This window comes from Tachypleus tridentatus, chromosome 9 (genome assembly GCF_004210375.1).
Source record: "Tachypleus tridentatus isolate NWPU-2018 chromosome 9, ASM421037v1, whole genome shotgun sequence".
NCBI classification, from domain to species: domain Eukaryota; kingdom Metazoa; phylum Arthropoda; class Merostomata; order Xiphosura; family Limulidae; genus Tachypleus; species Tachypleus tridentatus.
In genome coordinates this window covers 155279013-155295798 of record NC_134833.1, presented here as the reverse complement: position 1 = coordinate 155295798, position 16786 = coordinate 155279013, and the positions used below count along the sequence as shown (strand labels likewise).

General features: G+C 35.1%; 1 protein-coding gene across 1 annotated transcript in view; it reads left to right on the top strand.

Moving 5' to 3' along the window:
- Positions 1-7779: 7779 nt before the first annotated feature.
- LOC143226721 (WD repeat-containing protein 26-like) overlaps positions 7780-16786 on the top strand; it is a 54845-nt gene continuing 45838 nt past the window's right edge. The window contains exon 1 of the mRNA XM_076458082.1: positions 7780-8586. Within this exon, the coding sequence (XP_076314197.1) occupies positions 8429-8586 (158 nt within the window). The 5' untranslated portion in view covers positions 7780-8428. The remainder of the gene's footprint in view (positions 8587-16786) is intronic.

Here is a 16786-nt window from a genome sequence, read left to right as displayed (position 1 = left end):
ATTAATATTTACAAACTGGGATATTCTTACGAACAAAGTACTGTAACGAAATATCTGTTTTCGTAATTTGATAAAAAACATATATGTTTATGTATGTATAAATATACTTCACGTATAGTGTGTAAAAAAGTGTTAGAAGGAAGAATACGTCATAACTTTCTGTTATTGTCGCCCCAAAGAGACTAGGAATGTATGTCTAATTTTTTTCACTTATATTACAGAAACAAAGTTTGTAATCCACATACTATGAACACGTATACTATAATGTGTATCAAGATAAAAACTGATTCCGTTTTATCACACACAAAAAAGAACATATGCACAGTTGTAACATAAAACCATAATTTATTTCCTATAGTTTACCAGAAACTAGCTGTTTTTACAAAATATTTCTCACTATAAATGCAATAATAACAGTATGTGTATACATACAGTGACGACAGAAAGTGTTCGCACCCCCTTCGTCTCGAGTAGTGTTTTGCTCATAACTTAAAAAGTATCACGATTAGGCTAATAGACGTATGATGTATAATAAATATTATACATCTACATAATTTTTTATGTAAATTAAACGACAAATAAACTGTTTATAAACAAATAACCAAAAATAGGAAATAATAAGCAAAAAATATACTTTCGGCAATTTAGCGCCGTCTCCGTCATTATCTGCTTGGTCATCATGGCGAACAGGAAACAACTGTCCAGTGATTTAAAAAACCGAATTATTGTAAAATACAAGTCTCGTGTGTCTCTTTCCGGTATTGATACACAACCTAATGTGCCGAAATCTACTGTTCAAAGCATAATTGCCAAGTTTAAGCTTACAGGATCAACTGCTAACCTCTCTCGTTCCAGACACCCCCCACCAAAATTCCAGAGAGAACCAAGAGGAAGGTTCTCAGAGAAGTTAGTAAGAACCCTTGTTTAACACGTAATGACATATAGAAACTGGTAAGGGAAACTGGGGTTGAAGTAAGCACCTGTACAGTTACGAACACGTTACGCTCTTCTGGTTTCAAAGCATGCCGTTCTTGTAGAACTCCATATTTAAAGCCTGTTCATTTAGAAGCACAATTGACGTATGCAAGAAAGCATGTAGATAAACCCTTTACCTATTGGAAGAGTATTCTTTGGTCAGACGAGACTAAAATCGAGCTTTTCGGCCTCAGTGATGTACGCTATATATTCTGTATGAAGGGGGAACAAAATCTTCCAAAAAACATCATCCCTACAGTTAAACACGGAGGTAACTAGATCATGCTATGGGGATCCTTCATCTCTTTTGATGTAGGCAGCCTTCACCGCGTCAACGGAATCATGAAAAAAGAAGAGTACGTTGATATATTATGCACTTATATCAAGTATGATGCTCGGAACATGCGGCTTAGGCGTCGTTGGACTTTCCAGCACGACAATGACCCTAAACACACATCAAAATATGTGCAATCCTGGTTGCAAAGGAACCATATAAGCGTTCTGGAGTGGCCATCGCAGTCATCCGATCTCAACCCAATTGAAAACGTTTGGCATGAGTTGAAGACCAGGGTTCATCAGCGTCGTCCGAAAAACTTGCAAGAGTTGGAGGCCTTCTGTAAAGAAGAATGAAAGAAAATACCAGTCGAGTACTGTTAAACAATCATGGAGATCTATGAGGAGAGATTGCGCCAAGTAATTCACCTGAAATGCTACACAGCTGGCCATTAAAGTAGATGCACGAACACTTTCTGCCCCTCTTATGTTTGGTTATTTGTTTATAAACAGTTAATTTGTCGTTCAATTTACATAAAAATTTATGTAAATGTGTCTTTTATGATATTTATAATATACTATACGTCTATCAGCCTAATCATCATACTTTTTAAGTTTCGAGGAAAAAACTACTCGCAGGGGTGCGAACACTTTCTGTCGTAACTGTGCTTGTATACTTGAAAGCATTTAGAGGTAAAAAGACTTATTACCTTTGTTATTTTTAAGTACACATAAACAAAAACTGGATGATTAACAGTGTTTAAAACACGAACATTATAACTATCACTCTTTATAGGGCACGTATACGAATCCATGAACCCCAAAAGACCTAGTTAAGCCCGCCCAAGTAAACATGTTCCTTACACTACAAGACCAAGAATATTTAAACTGTAATCCACGTACTATACGAAACACAGTCAGCTAATGTCTCGAGGATTTGGAATCATGCGACTAAAAACATAACTCTCAAAACGTTAACGGTTCCCCATAAGTAGCTATTCTATAAATGTACAAGCTTAATTATTTTTATCTTTGCATTACAAATATAAGATGTTCGAAATTGCATTTTTATAATTATTGCAAAGGAAGTTGTTCTTCCATTTTATTTCACATAATAAAGATAAAACGTTCAACGAAAACTCATAAATATAACAATAACTGAAGAACCACATAGTGCTTTTAAGACTTCTATGAATATGAAATTAGATGGGGATTCATTCCCCCTGATGGTCTTTCTCGTGTTATTGAGACAAGCTTACAGATGAAATTGTTATTAACGAAATTACACCTGATGTTGGATGCAGATTTTCACCCCTAATCCTCCTTGATAACCTTCGTCATCTTATTATGATTCTCACTCTCTAGTTTGGTGCTGAGTGATCACGAAACGTTGTAACGTATAAGGATTAAAGAAACAATTCTTAAGACGCTCATATATATATAGAGAGAGAAAAAGAGATGGTCTAATCCTCAACCAAACATTACCTTCTTCATGACGTCTTCTTCATTATGTTAAGTCTGGTACTGATTCGTCAAGAAATGTAAAAATATGTAAGGAACAGTTATGAAATAATCGATATAAAATAATTAATTTTATTTTCTATTAATAACTAGTTTTTCCTTATTAAAGATAAAAGATTCATTCCAGGGGTAACCGTCATTAGTAAGACGATTAACCGGAATCGAAAAGAGTTCCCACTCCATTGCAGACACAAATCTCAAACCTCAAGTAATTGAATAGTTCAATAGTTATAAAACACCGTATTATAATTAATGGTTATAATTAACTGGAAATATTAAAGCTCAATGTCATTTATAAAAAAACTTACATACTCCAATGTCACAATTTTCAGTATATTTCGAAAAGTTTCGAATGTTAATAAGTGCGAAATATCTTCCTCTACCATTGTAAACATATTTTGACCTGTAGTGCATAGGACATATACTGTTAAACCACAGTTGTCTTTCTTCCAAACATTTATCAGATACATTTCAATACACTTTTACCCGTGAATAAGACGAAAGACAAAGTGAACTTTCCAAGAAGAAAGTGTCATATTAAGAAATATACCACTAGATGTCGTTAAGCTCCAATTATCGCTAACAAAATAAAAAGAGATACAGTCTATAACATGCTATTGCTCACATGCTAACCTAACTTACGTTAATACGATCGCAAGTGAAAAAAGATCGTTGCCTCGTCTGCATATTTAATTTACTGATTTTATTGAAAATATTAACGTTTTTAAACCGTCCCAGTTGGGACACCAAACGTATGAATATACAAGATATTCACCTTGACAAATAAACCATAGACAGAGTTTCATTCTGTTGAGATCGTTTTTTGTAGGTCGCGAGTACGAGCTTCAAACCTTTAACTGATTAGCACGAGAGTAGATGAATTCATTCTGTTGCGCGATTTGTAACCTTGACATTTCAGGTTGGCACCGTAGAGAAGATTACCATTTCAGAATTTTATTAATATTCTATAAATTATGTTAGTATTACGTTTGTATCAGATGTAAACGCCATTTTTTGTACCGCCCAAAAACTAAACGTGTGTAATATCTCGTAAAATGTTAACCGCATTTTGATAAACATTGACATTACCGAATTAAACACTCACACACTCAAATAATTACCATTTCATATTTTTCTCTATTTGCTTGTAACATTACATATTTCTAGTCACTTTTCATGCTGTTGTAATAAAGATATCCTTGTTTAATACTATCTGGAGTGTCGTCAATTGGACTGGAGATAAAAAATCTCCTTTCCAAAAAACCATGAGAAATTGTGCTTCCATTTTTAACATAATAAAGATTACAAGTTCAACAAAAATTAATAAAGGGAAAACTAAGAGAAAGAAAGACATATTGTTTTCAAGACTTCTATTATTATGAAATTAGATGGGGGTTGTGTATTCACCTTCGTTGTCTTTCTCTGTCATTGATTTAAATTTACATATGTGGTAGTTGTTAACGAAATTGGCCCGGCATGGCCAAGCGCGTTAAGGCGTACAACTCGTAATCCGAGGGTCGCGGGTTTGCATCCTCGTCGCTCCAAACATGCTCGCCCTTTCAGCCGTGGAGGCGTTATAAGTTATGGTCAATCACGCTATTCGTTGGTAAAAGAGTAGCCCAAAGAATTAGCGGTGGGTGGTGATGACTAGCTGCCTACTTTCTAGTCTTACACTGCAAAATTTGGGACGGCTAGCACAGATAGCCCTAGAGTAGCTTTGTGCGAAATTAAAAAACAAACAAACAATTAACGAAATTTCACCTTGAATTAAGTGCAGAGTTTCACCACACCCACCTAATTTATAACCTTGTTCATGTCATCCTGTTTCACAATGTCCAGTTTGGTGCTGAGTGAACAAGAAACGTTGTAACGTATAAAGAATAAACAAACTTATATACTGACGCTGTTTTATATGGAAAAACATGTGGTCCAATCCCCATCGCTTCATTACCTTCTTCATGCCATCCTGTTCACTATGTCAAGTTTGATGCTGATTGGTCAAGAAATGTATAAATTTATATATAAAAAAAACAGATATGAAATGATCGATAAAGATAATGTAATTATTTTGTTAATAGTTAGCCCTAATCTTTTCATCATGTACGTTAACGACGTTACTTTATTAGATCCGAATCGAGATTAATCTTCATAATTTAGACGATGCATTTGAATCGTTAAGTTTCCCACTGCAATAGTTGGAGCCACAAATCTCCAACCTCGAAGAATCGAATAAATCAATGATAAAACAACACCGCAATGAATGTCGATAAGTGCTTTGTTATAATTAATTGTAACATGTTAACTCCTATTGTTATTGGTATACTATTTACACCCTCCAATGCGACACCTTTTGGGATCTTTGGGAAGGTCTTACCTTTCCAAAGTGAAAATAGTTTATGTTATATTAAACGAGTGTATTTACTGTTAAGACACAGATGTTGTTCTAGAAACTAGTTATAAAGTTTATCTCAACTCGCCTTTATCTAAAAAATCGACGACAGGCGATGGAAACATTCGAAGAAGAAAGTGTCATATTTGAGAATCGTACAACTAAATGTGGTTAATCTCCTCTAGAAGGTAACAAAATAAAAGTGTATATATATTGTATATTAAGTTCTTTACTGATAGGAACCCTTTTGTTGACTGATTTGGAGTTCTTTACTGATAGGGGCCATTTTGTTGACTGATTTGGAGTTCTTTACTGATAGAAATCCTTTTGGTGACTGATTTGGAGTTCTTTACTGATAGGAACCCTTTTGTTGACTGATTTGGAGTTCTTTACTGATAGGGGCCCTTTTGTTGACTGATTTGGAGATCTTTACTGATAGGAACCTTTTTGGTGACTGATTTGGAGTTCTTTACTGATAGGGGCCCTTTTGTTGACTGATTTGGAGTTTTTACTAATAGGGGCCCTTTTGTTGACTGATTTAGAGTTTTATTTTTTGGGTGGAGTTGTTTTCCTGCTTATGGCGTTTATTTTGTTTCCAATGTTAAAATTTTTCAGATAGGGCTCCTCAGTTTTTTTTAAGAAAGCGAGGCAATTATCCACTCTGCTTCAGACTGGTTACTGTCCTAAAGTTTGAAATATTCTGGCACCACTTTTATAAAATTATTGCTCTTATCTCATTCGCCCTCTAACTAAAACTTAAATTAATTTAAATTGTTATAACAGTATATTTCCATATGTAGTTTAATTCTTACAAAGGTCTTAATTTGAGTAATAGAGCTCATTACAAAGATTGCGTGTTTTTGATAAAGTGTAAAGCCAAAACAGAGAGCAAGTAAAACGATTGAGAAAGAGTCTGTTTTTCATGCATGTCTCATTTGTTCACAATAATATGTACAATACTCCAACCAAAATTATTTAATTAAAAAAGTAACTTCTTTTTGCTCTTTTTTGTTATAAGTCATTTCCATATGCTGTTACATGCACTTTCTCGTGTGAAAGGTTGGTGTAAAGAAAGAAAAAACAAATGTAAAAGTGTACAGTGGCAAGTCAGGTGATAACTTGTTACAAGCCCGGCATGGCCAAGCGTGTTAAGCTCGTAATCTGAGGGTCGCGGGTTCGCATCCCCGTCGCGCCAAACATGCTCGCCTTTTCAGCCGTGGGAGCGTTATAATGTGACGGTCAATCCCACTATTCGTTGGTAAAAGAGTAGCCTAAGAGTTGGCGGTGGGTGGTGATGACTAGCTGCCTTCCCTCTAGTCTTATACTGCTAAATTGGGGACGGCTAGCACAGATAGCCCTCGAGTAGCTTTGTGCGAAATTCAAAACAAACAAACAAACAAACTTGTTACTAGTAAGTGTTAAAAAAGTAAATCTTTAGCTTAGTTGCTAGTGTAGTCACTTGACATCCGATAAGTTTGACACTCGAATCAAAACAGAGGAAACCATAAACAAAGCAAACATAGATTACCACGCTACCTTATTTTTTATTTAAGTTGATCAAAAATTAAGAAAAATGGCATTATATAATATAGTACGTAATGCTGTTCTCTCTTAATCTGACAAGAGAGAGTTAAGATAACGATTCAGTCAAGTAAGTCTTTCGTGATGACGAGAAATACCCATACCAACCGTCCTGAGATACAAATAAGTCTTTATTTCACATAGAAGTATTGTCTATCGTCAATTGCATTTGTTTGTCTATAATTGTTTTTCAACAGAGATTTCTTTGAGCGTTTATTTGCACAGTGTTTAGCCTTCTTCTTCAATCAGATGATTTGCATTCAATTCGTTAAACCTTGCCGGGTCATCCATTGTGTCATTTGTAGTTACTATGAGAAAGACACATTACTGAACCAGAAAATATCACACTACTTTGTTTTCATTGGTTTGCATATTCCTTTTAGTTCTGCTGTATATAGTTAACTTACTTTTGAACATAAATTATTAATGATTCATATTTAACATAGGACAATTTCAAAATTATATAATTTTCCTTTTTGTGGAATTCGGTTGATGCGAGAAATACGTAGAATGTGTGTGTGTTTCTTATAGCAAAGCCACAAAGGGCTATCTGCTCAGCCCACCGAGAGGAATCGAACCGTGTTGTAAATCCGGAGACATACCGCTGTACTAGCGGGGGTCAATACGTAGAATCTCATGTTCACTGTTTGCTACATAAATAATAAAGTATATTTTTATATGTTATAGTATTTGTACAAGCATGTGAAATGAAAGACATTACACTAAAAATAATGCTGTGACATTACTTTCTTTAGTAAATTCTGTTGATTTATCTCGTGAAAAACGAATCAATATTTAGCATACATAAAGTTAATAAATTTATGTCTTTCTTTAAAAATTGCAGGTCATGTTTACAGCCATGCTAGTCTACTGTACAGAAGTAAAAAGAAATAAACGAAAATCAAGCTAATTTTAGAAAGTAATTCAGTATGCGCAATAGTTAACAGCGATCCAAACACTTCATTAATATAAAGCTGACTGGTTCACTCTATTGGCTAGAAACAGTTGTTTATCTTCAAAGAGTTTCGTATTTATAATCCATTCTGAACTTTCGAGGAATCTGGACGTCAGCTATTTAGAACTTCCCAGTTTATACATGTATTATTATACCTTTCCATCTTAACATTATTATTACGACGCGCAGATTTCTTCCACTTACCAGATAAGAAATAAATTAAAATAATAAAAAATCAAATCTAAAAGTGTTAATATTTAGATCGTTACATACTTAGATATTCTTACGAATAATGTACTGTAATAAAATATTTGTTTTCGTAATTTGGTGAAAAAAGAGTGTTGAAATACGTATAAACATACTTCTTGTAAAGAGTTTGAAAAAATAAATAAATAAAGGAATTGATCGAAAAAGGAATGTCCCATAACCCTCTACTATCATCGTCACAAGATATACAGGTGACTTTATTAGCGTGAGGTTTTAGTACACGCAAAAGTTATTTGTAATAGTGATGGTTTATTTGAATTTTCGTAATGAAAAATAATATGTAAAAAGTTAATTGTCGTGCATCGAAAAACAAAATATATCCCAAGGAAAACTGGTTTTAATTTCAAAATCTTGACGGTGGATTATCACACATAACGTGGGAAAATCCCTGCTTTTCAATTTAAGTTTTCTCAACTGACATTTGATGTTAGTAACAATGCAAGCTACCAATAGTTCTTCGTGGCACAATGGGGGATTCTTCGTTAAATGGTGCCAGTGGTGATGTGCACAATGGTTCTCATCTGTCTGTTTCCGATTCATTTGAGATACCCACAAAACTACGAACGCAGACTGATAAAGATGTCATTCGATTGATTGGCCAGTACCTTCGAAGTCTCGGGCTTAAGTAGGCATATATGTCCTAAGTTTGCTTTTGTTTTTATTTAAGAAAGTATATGTTTACGGGTGTACCCGAAGTTAAAGTGAATTTTAACATTTTTTTGTTAATTGAGGAAAGTGTAGTATGTTTTGCTTAATTAGAAAAATAATGTGTTTTGTCATTTTTCATTAATTTACCCTTTCTAGTGTCACACTTCTCAAGAAATTTACTTATTTAGAAAAATCTGGGTTGGGTTAACCTAACTTCTTTTTATTATTAACCTATGTTTCTACTAGCACTACTGCCTTTTAACAACGCTTGTTGAATAGTTATTAGATAGCTTATAAACAATAGTTTGAGATTTATTTCATCATAATAGTGCTTCCCATTGTTATAACTGAGAAATTTGTGGAATTTCATTATTTAAAGTAAATATTTATGTAAAAGATTGCCTCAACACATTAAATATGATATTATTGGAAGTATTGAGAGTGACTTGACTTGCATAACTGTTAAGTGCTCTGCTTGGTTAGGTGGTTAGAGCATTTGACTCGTAATCTGAGAGTTACAGGTTTGAATCTCCATCGCACCAAACATGCTCACCTTTTCATCTGTGGAGGCATTATAACATGGCACTCAATCCCTCTATTCCTTGGTTTAAAAAAAAATATCCCAAGAGTTGGTGGTGGGTGGTGATGAATAGCTGCATTTCTTCTGGCCTTGCACTGCTAAATTATGGTCGGCTATTGCAGATAGCTTTCGTGTAGCTTTGCACAAAATTGAAAAACATGCAAATAAACAAATATATAGCTATTATGGACAATTAGTAAATTGTCGTGTAGAATGATTGGATTATAGAAATAAAAAAGGTGTTAAGTAGTTACGAGTCTAGCCATGCTGGTTGATGTACGTACTAGAGAAGTGGCTTTATTTGTTTACATTAATGGTACTGATATGTTACTTGTTAGGCTAGTTTTTGGAATATTATGTTCAGTCTCAGACTCCTTACCTTAGAAAGGGCATCAAATATTTAGAAGTGGTTTAGAGAAAGGCTGTAGGATGATACCTTAGATGGAAAGGTTTTCATACAAGGATAGGTTGATATCCCTGAACCTTTCTCTAGAAAATAGAAGAGTTAGAGGTGGTATGATTGAAGTGTTTAAGATTCGAAAGTGATTTGAAGTGTTGATGTATCATATTTTTTCATACTTAGTGATAAGAATGATAGAACTATAGTGCACAAAAATAAACTATGGCAGGATAGGAGTCATCTTCAGCTAAGACAGTTTTATTTTTCTAACAGTAATAAGGTAGTTGACTTTTGGAACGGGTTGCTTTCAGAGTTGGTAGAGAGAATAAATTTAAGTGAGTTTCACTTTAAAAGAAGGTTGGATAAATATATGAATGATGAAGTTTGGCTTTGAGTGTATTTTGTATTTTTAGTTTAGTGTATAGGACAACCTAGATGGACCAGTAGGCTCCTTGTCTCTAAATATTATGTTATAGTGTTACATTATATTTACTCTAATTTTTTGATGGTATTATCTACCTTCTTGGGTATTTCTAGCTGTATTAAGAATGTTAATCTATTAGCTGTGTCTAGGACTTGTATTTCTCAGTGCAGTGATAAGTCCCAGCCACAGTTAATGGGTAAAGATACTATAGAACAACTTTGATAAATTTCATCTATTTAACACATCAAACTGGCCTTACGTTTTGAGATATCCTATCCATATTATAAAAAATTTAGTAATTTACTGTATTGTGATATCTGTTTATCCACACACACGCAAAAAAAGAAAAAGTAAGTGGTAGTCTGGTTACCAGCTCTCCTGGCCAATATGATTTTTTAAAAACATTTTTAAGGTAACCATATGACATGAAACCAATGAAATAATTTGGTTACAGGTTTTATGCAATTTGAAACTTTTGTTAAGTTTTTTTTTTACACTTTCTTATTTCAGAAAAAGCAAAAGTCCAGAGAGAGAAATTCCATCTTTATAAGAAGTCTCCAAAAGAGAATGTTACATAGGAGCTCATTTTTGTTATTTTTCCATTTGTGTAGTGCTAAAAGGAGTCTCTGAATGTATTTGTACTTCAACTTAAGGGTGAATTCTGTTGGTATTCACCGATACTGACTATTGAAACGTGTTTTTTTAACATGTTGTCTCCCAAGTGACCCACAAGTGGGTCATCATAGTCTTTCAGTAAGACTCTCACAACTTGTTAGCGAAACATGCTTTGTATTCTTTTTAAAGAACTACTTATAGGCTGAGTCACAATGGCTATGTATACACTCTTCCTAAAAAAAGGTAATTATAAAATTATTAGTGGGACCCTAGAAAGTACAAGCAAAGTTGGCTTAGGAACCAACTTGTTAATATTGTAGTTGTATCAGGCCTTATTGGAGTTGCTTTTTCAGATACTTGCACATGCCAGTGTTTCATCAGAAAGTATTTATTCATAGACACACCAGTTGTCATATTTAATATTTACATGTAGCTATTTGTTTCAAAAACAGGTCCATTTCATCCAGATAATTGTTTACTTGTTTTGAGAATTTTGAATTTTACTCCTACTTGAACTTAATACTAGATTATCATAAAGAAAAAACATTTCAAACTATATTACAGAACTGGAATACATATTTGTTCTATACTGTAGTATTCTAATATTATCACTTTGTTATATGTTATATATTCTTTTTTCAGAAGTGTTTGTATCTACAAGTTTACGGTGAATACATCAATCGGCTAGTGTGACCATTCTTGTAGTTAGTGACCGATTACTCTAATGACGACCTCATGTAAATTTTCTTCTCCTATTTGTCCATATGATACTTAACCACTTTTCTCTGTTGTTTTTCTAAAGAAATTTGTTATGTAATTAAGAGGCAGCATTCTGGATTTCGGAAATGGTTTATTTAAAATATGAAACACTGCAGTAATTTTATGATGTAAATATTGAGATTCTAAGCCTGTTATCTCAATTGAAATACTGTGCAGAAATGTTAATGTTTTAATTTGAAACACACTTGGATTTGAGTTTCTAAGGAATACATTTTTACAGCTAAGCATTTGTCTTGATAAAATGAATGTGGCATGTCTATCTCAATTGGACTTATAAACCAAATTAAGACTACTGCTTTGGCAAATTTTATCTTTGAATTTCTTTTAATTAAACAACATCTTAGTAAACTCTCATTAGCCACAAATTAATGTTTGCAAAATTTCTCCATCATTAAAGGTGTGATCAGAACATGTTACCTGTATGAACGGTTATTTACAACATGGGCATGGTATCATTCAATAAAAGTTTGAATTAATCACATTGATACTGAACAAAATATAGTAGTACATCAATTGGCTCAAATTATGGTTAAACCATCTCAACCTATAATTACTACCAATCACAAAAGAAAGACATTTTTGTGGTGATGCTGTTCATACATTTATTTGGATTGTGGTAAATCTAACTGACTAACTAGTGCTAAAAGTCACATAGAACTGGCTGGTTAGTGGAATTGGACTATTGTTTAATCGTTGCACTTATTAATTACATTCAAATAAACTTATTCTCGCATAAAACCTGAATAGTTGGAATAATGAAAAATAGTAATTATTGGGAACGAGTAATTTTGAGTATTTTTGTGTATTGTGATACTAATAAGTTAAGTAGTGCGAACTTTAATTAATTAATAGTGATTGAGAGAAGTCATAAGAGGAATATTTTGATTAGTCGGATAGTTGGAATAATCCAAAACAGTAACTAGAAAAAACTAATTTTGAATACTTGGTTATTTATCTGGCATTAATGGATTTTTAACATAATTTTCATTGATTATTTTGCATTTATTTATTTATGTTCATAAATAATTTGCTATATTGATTAATAACCTTAAAGCACTAGTTGTCATATCTGTGGCTGTGCACTGGTCATTTATTCTGTGTAGATTAAGAAATTTATAAATAAATTATGAAAAGACAGGATGCACTAACAGAAAGTCTGTTGATCCTTCAGGGTCACCCTTCATTCAGTAAATAACAACAGTAATCTTTCATTTTCTAGCCCTCTGTGTGAATTCCTGTATGTGGTGAGGGGACCTCCCAGGAAAAACCGATTTTCTTTCAGTTTACCTCCTGTGGGATCAAACATCCGCCCATGTGTTTGCCATGCATGGTGACCCATAAAGTAGAGGAGAGGATCCTGGTGGTTGAGGGGCCCAACCCTAACACACCATTTTGGCCTTGAATTCCTGTAGACAGACAGCCTTGGGGTCTCCCTGTAGGGTTAATCGGCTGGACCATTTGGGTTAGGGTCAACCAAGTACCAATGTTGGATGTTCCCAACAGGTGTTGTGGACATTGTATCTGATGCTGGTGTTTGGGTGTAGGACTCCGTGGTGGGTGGGGTCAGTGGGCAGTGAAATATTTTTTTCTTTTAATATGGATCCTCCAAATAAAAACTTAAACAAAATTGTGAAAAAACAGTTTATAGGTAGATGGCCGTGTCTTGAAGATTCTGAGCAGCAATCTACAATGTCTGTAACACCTGTACGTCATTTTGTCATACTACATTCTCTTTCAGACAAACCTTCAGGTTAGATGTCTTCCTTTTTCATTCAGAAGGGACAAGAGGGACTTGCTGTCTCTCCAAAGTCAGTAAAGAATCTTCACTTTGGTGACATATTGATATAAACATCCACATTTTAACACAGTGAACTCCTCTTGTATTCAAAGGTGATTGGGGATATATCTATTGAGGTTACATCTCGTGCTGCTTTAAATTCATCACGAGGAGTTATTGTTGAGTGATTTGAAGAACATCCCCAAGTCAGAGATTCTCACTGGTTTCTCCACCCAAAGAGTTTCTGCAGTGAGACGTATCTCCACTCACAAAGATGGAATTATGATGCTGACCAGTATCTTCATTCTGACATCTACATCACCATGTCTACCTGCCACCATCAAGGCAGGTTATCTTATTTTGCAGGGCACGGTCATACATTTCAAACCCTCTCTGATGTTTCCAGTGTCAGCAGTTTGGTCACTCAAAGACATCATGTCGTGGTTCCTTGACATGAGCTTGTTGTGGTGGCAAGGACCACAATGCCCATGTGTGTGAAACAGACCCTCACTGCGTTAATTGTAATGGTTCTCACCCATTCTACTTTTGTTCTTGTGGTACAGCAGTTGAAAACAATTCAAACCGTTACTTACCCTGAGGCTTGAAAGTTACTGTGCACCACTTCACCTCAGACGTATGGTGCTGCACTTTGTTCTACTACTACTACAGTGGGAGTGCAGATGGATCTCCCTGTCCCATCAAAAGAATTGTTCTCAAACCATATGAAAAGTCTTTTAACCTCCATGGTTAAGAAAGTTGATGAATCAACATCAATACCCATCTCTGTCCCTACCATTCACTCCAGCAAACCCCTAGATCCACTTTCTTTCATTCTGAGACCAGCATCTCCTTGTATACATTTTCTTATCTAGCCCCAAGATGCAAAATGATCATTCATTCATGCTCTGAGTTGCTGGAATCTTCTTCCGATGATAAAGACCTGGATGAAATAGGGCAAGATCCATAAGAGGATGATATACCTCTCTTTAAAAAAGAAAATAAAGAAAAAAGACAGTTGAAAACAGCAGGGTTTTCCACCCAATTTGCCTACACCTAAATAAAAATGGCCTCTTTGGTACATAGGAACTGTCTAGGTTTGCATTCTCATTTGGATGAAATCAGAGCACTGATTGATTCTTGCCATCCTATATGTCTTTCCTTACAATAAACATTTCTGAAACCTGCTGATACAGTCACTTTTTGGTAGTTTTCTTTGTACAGAAATAACAGGTTGTGTGATGGATGAGTACATGGAGGGGTTGATCAGCATGTGCCTACTCTGTCATTGCCACTTGATGCAACCTTAGAGGGCATAGCCATCTGTGTTTCCTTGGGTCATACCATCACTGTTTGTTCTCTCTGCCTGTCTCTTGGAGAGACCTATGATCAATCAGACCTTGATGCTTTCATTGAACATTTGCTGTCTCCCTTTTTAATTCTGCAGGACATTAATGGGCATAATCCCCTTTGGGGAGGTGCTGATATTGATGGGAGGGGTCACTTTTCTCTCTTCAATACTGCTTCTGGTACTTAATTTCATGCACCTTGTCAGTCTTTTATTGCTATTGATTTCTCAGTTTGCTTCCCTTTACTATTCTTCCACTTTTCATGGAGGGTTGACAGTAACCCACGAGGCAGTGATCATTTTCATAAATGTTTGAGAGAGACTGGCCATGGTTGATGCCACCCGACCCATGTGCACTGGTGGAAGCTGGATCAAGCCAACTGGCCATCTTTCACTGCTCTCATGGAACTTGATTCTGCCATTGTCTGTAAGCCATTAATAGATGAATGTGTGGCAGCAGTGACTGACTATTATTACAGGCAGCTTCTGAAGGCATTCCTAAATTCTCAACATATTTTCCATGATACCCTCATCTGTGGTTGAATCCTGCCTGCCACATGGCACAGAAGATTGAAAAACAGGCCTGGAATACTTTTTGTAGGTATCCCACACTCTCAAACATTTTTATTAAAAAAATTTTAATGGTTAGGTAATTTCGAGTTTGTGTGGGTTTGACTCTTTCCTGTTCTTTCCTACAGGAACTTGGAGTCCCACAGGGCTGTTTTGTGTGTCACACTTTTCAGATTAAAGATGAATGCCATCACTGAACAACTCCCTCTTAGTGTTGGAAATGAGCTCTATGTTGACAACTCACATCAGTCATCAAACTTGAGGTTTATTGAGCAGCAGCTACAGGCTACCCTCAATCACTTACTGAAGTGGACCATAGCAAATGGTTTTAACTTCTCTCTCTCTGAAACATTTGTATGCACTTTTTCCATCATTGGGGAATTCACTGTGATTCTGAACCACATGTTAGTGAAGTTGTGCTTCCCATGATTCCTGAGACAAAGTTCTTGGGATTTCTTTTGGAGTTCTTTGACCATAAGCTGACCTTTATACCACACATCAAACAGCTGTGAGTTAAATGTACAAGAGTACTGAACATCCTTATCTTTTCTTCAACCACTTAGGGAGTTAATTGATGTTTTGTGCTAAAGATGTATCATGCTCTTATTCAATTGAAACTAGACTATGGGTTTCTAGTTTATGGCTCTGCCAGGACCTTGGCCTTGAATGTGCTGAACCCCATTCATCATCTGGGACTTAGGCTCTGAAGAGGGGCTCTCTGCACTTCCCCAATCCAGAGTTTGTACACAGAGTCTTGTGAGCTTCCTCTACACCTCCACTGTTTATGACTGTCTTTACTGTATGCGAAATGTTGATCCTTACTACAGCATCCCACCTGAGGTTGTGTTTTCCTTCCTCATTCAGCTCTTGCCTCGGGCTCTGAATATGATTAGTTTTACTCCCTGTCGAGTTTTTCCGGTTGCATCATATTGGCTAGTTCAAGCATGGTTTCTACTTCTTCAATATCTGCAGTAATGTTCACCTTTACCTCTTCCACATTAGCAGTCTCTGTTGAGACAACCTCGATCAGACATTCTCCACCCAAAAGTTTGAAAACTCAATCTTCATATTTGGAAGTTATGTGGTTCTTTGCTTGACATAAGGGTTTAACTTTTAAGGTTTTTTCCATATTTAACTAAATCTCAGCAGGCCAAGCACAACCATTTATCAACATAAATGGAATATTTATCATCAATGGTATATTAAAAGGAATTTAAACCTTCATACTAAAGTATCAACTATATTCTATTTTATAACTTGGGTATTTGAAATGGGTCTTGCTTCACCTATAATGGCTTCATATAAGGCATCTTTATCCACTGTTTTTAGGATTTCTAACTATCAAAGTTTTTTGAATCTCTACCTTTATCAGGGCTACTAAAATCTTTTTTGTATTATTTGGCCCAAATGACACTTTCAGTTACTAAACTGGAATTTTACAGTTGTTTTGTATGTGTTGTCTCTTTCTTCTTTTGAGTCCTTAGCTATGTGTTCTTTGTTTCACTTTTCTCATAAATTGTATTTTTTGTGTTGTTGTTGTTGGCTTGTGGCTGTTGTCAATCGGAGTTGTCTGCAATTCATGTATATAGGACTTTCTATCTTTCCACATTGGTCCTGTTTTACCCCAATAGGTCTTTTCTTTTTAAGACTCTGGCAGCTAAGGAATGGGAAAGATCTTTCTCACCA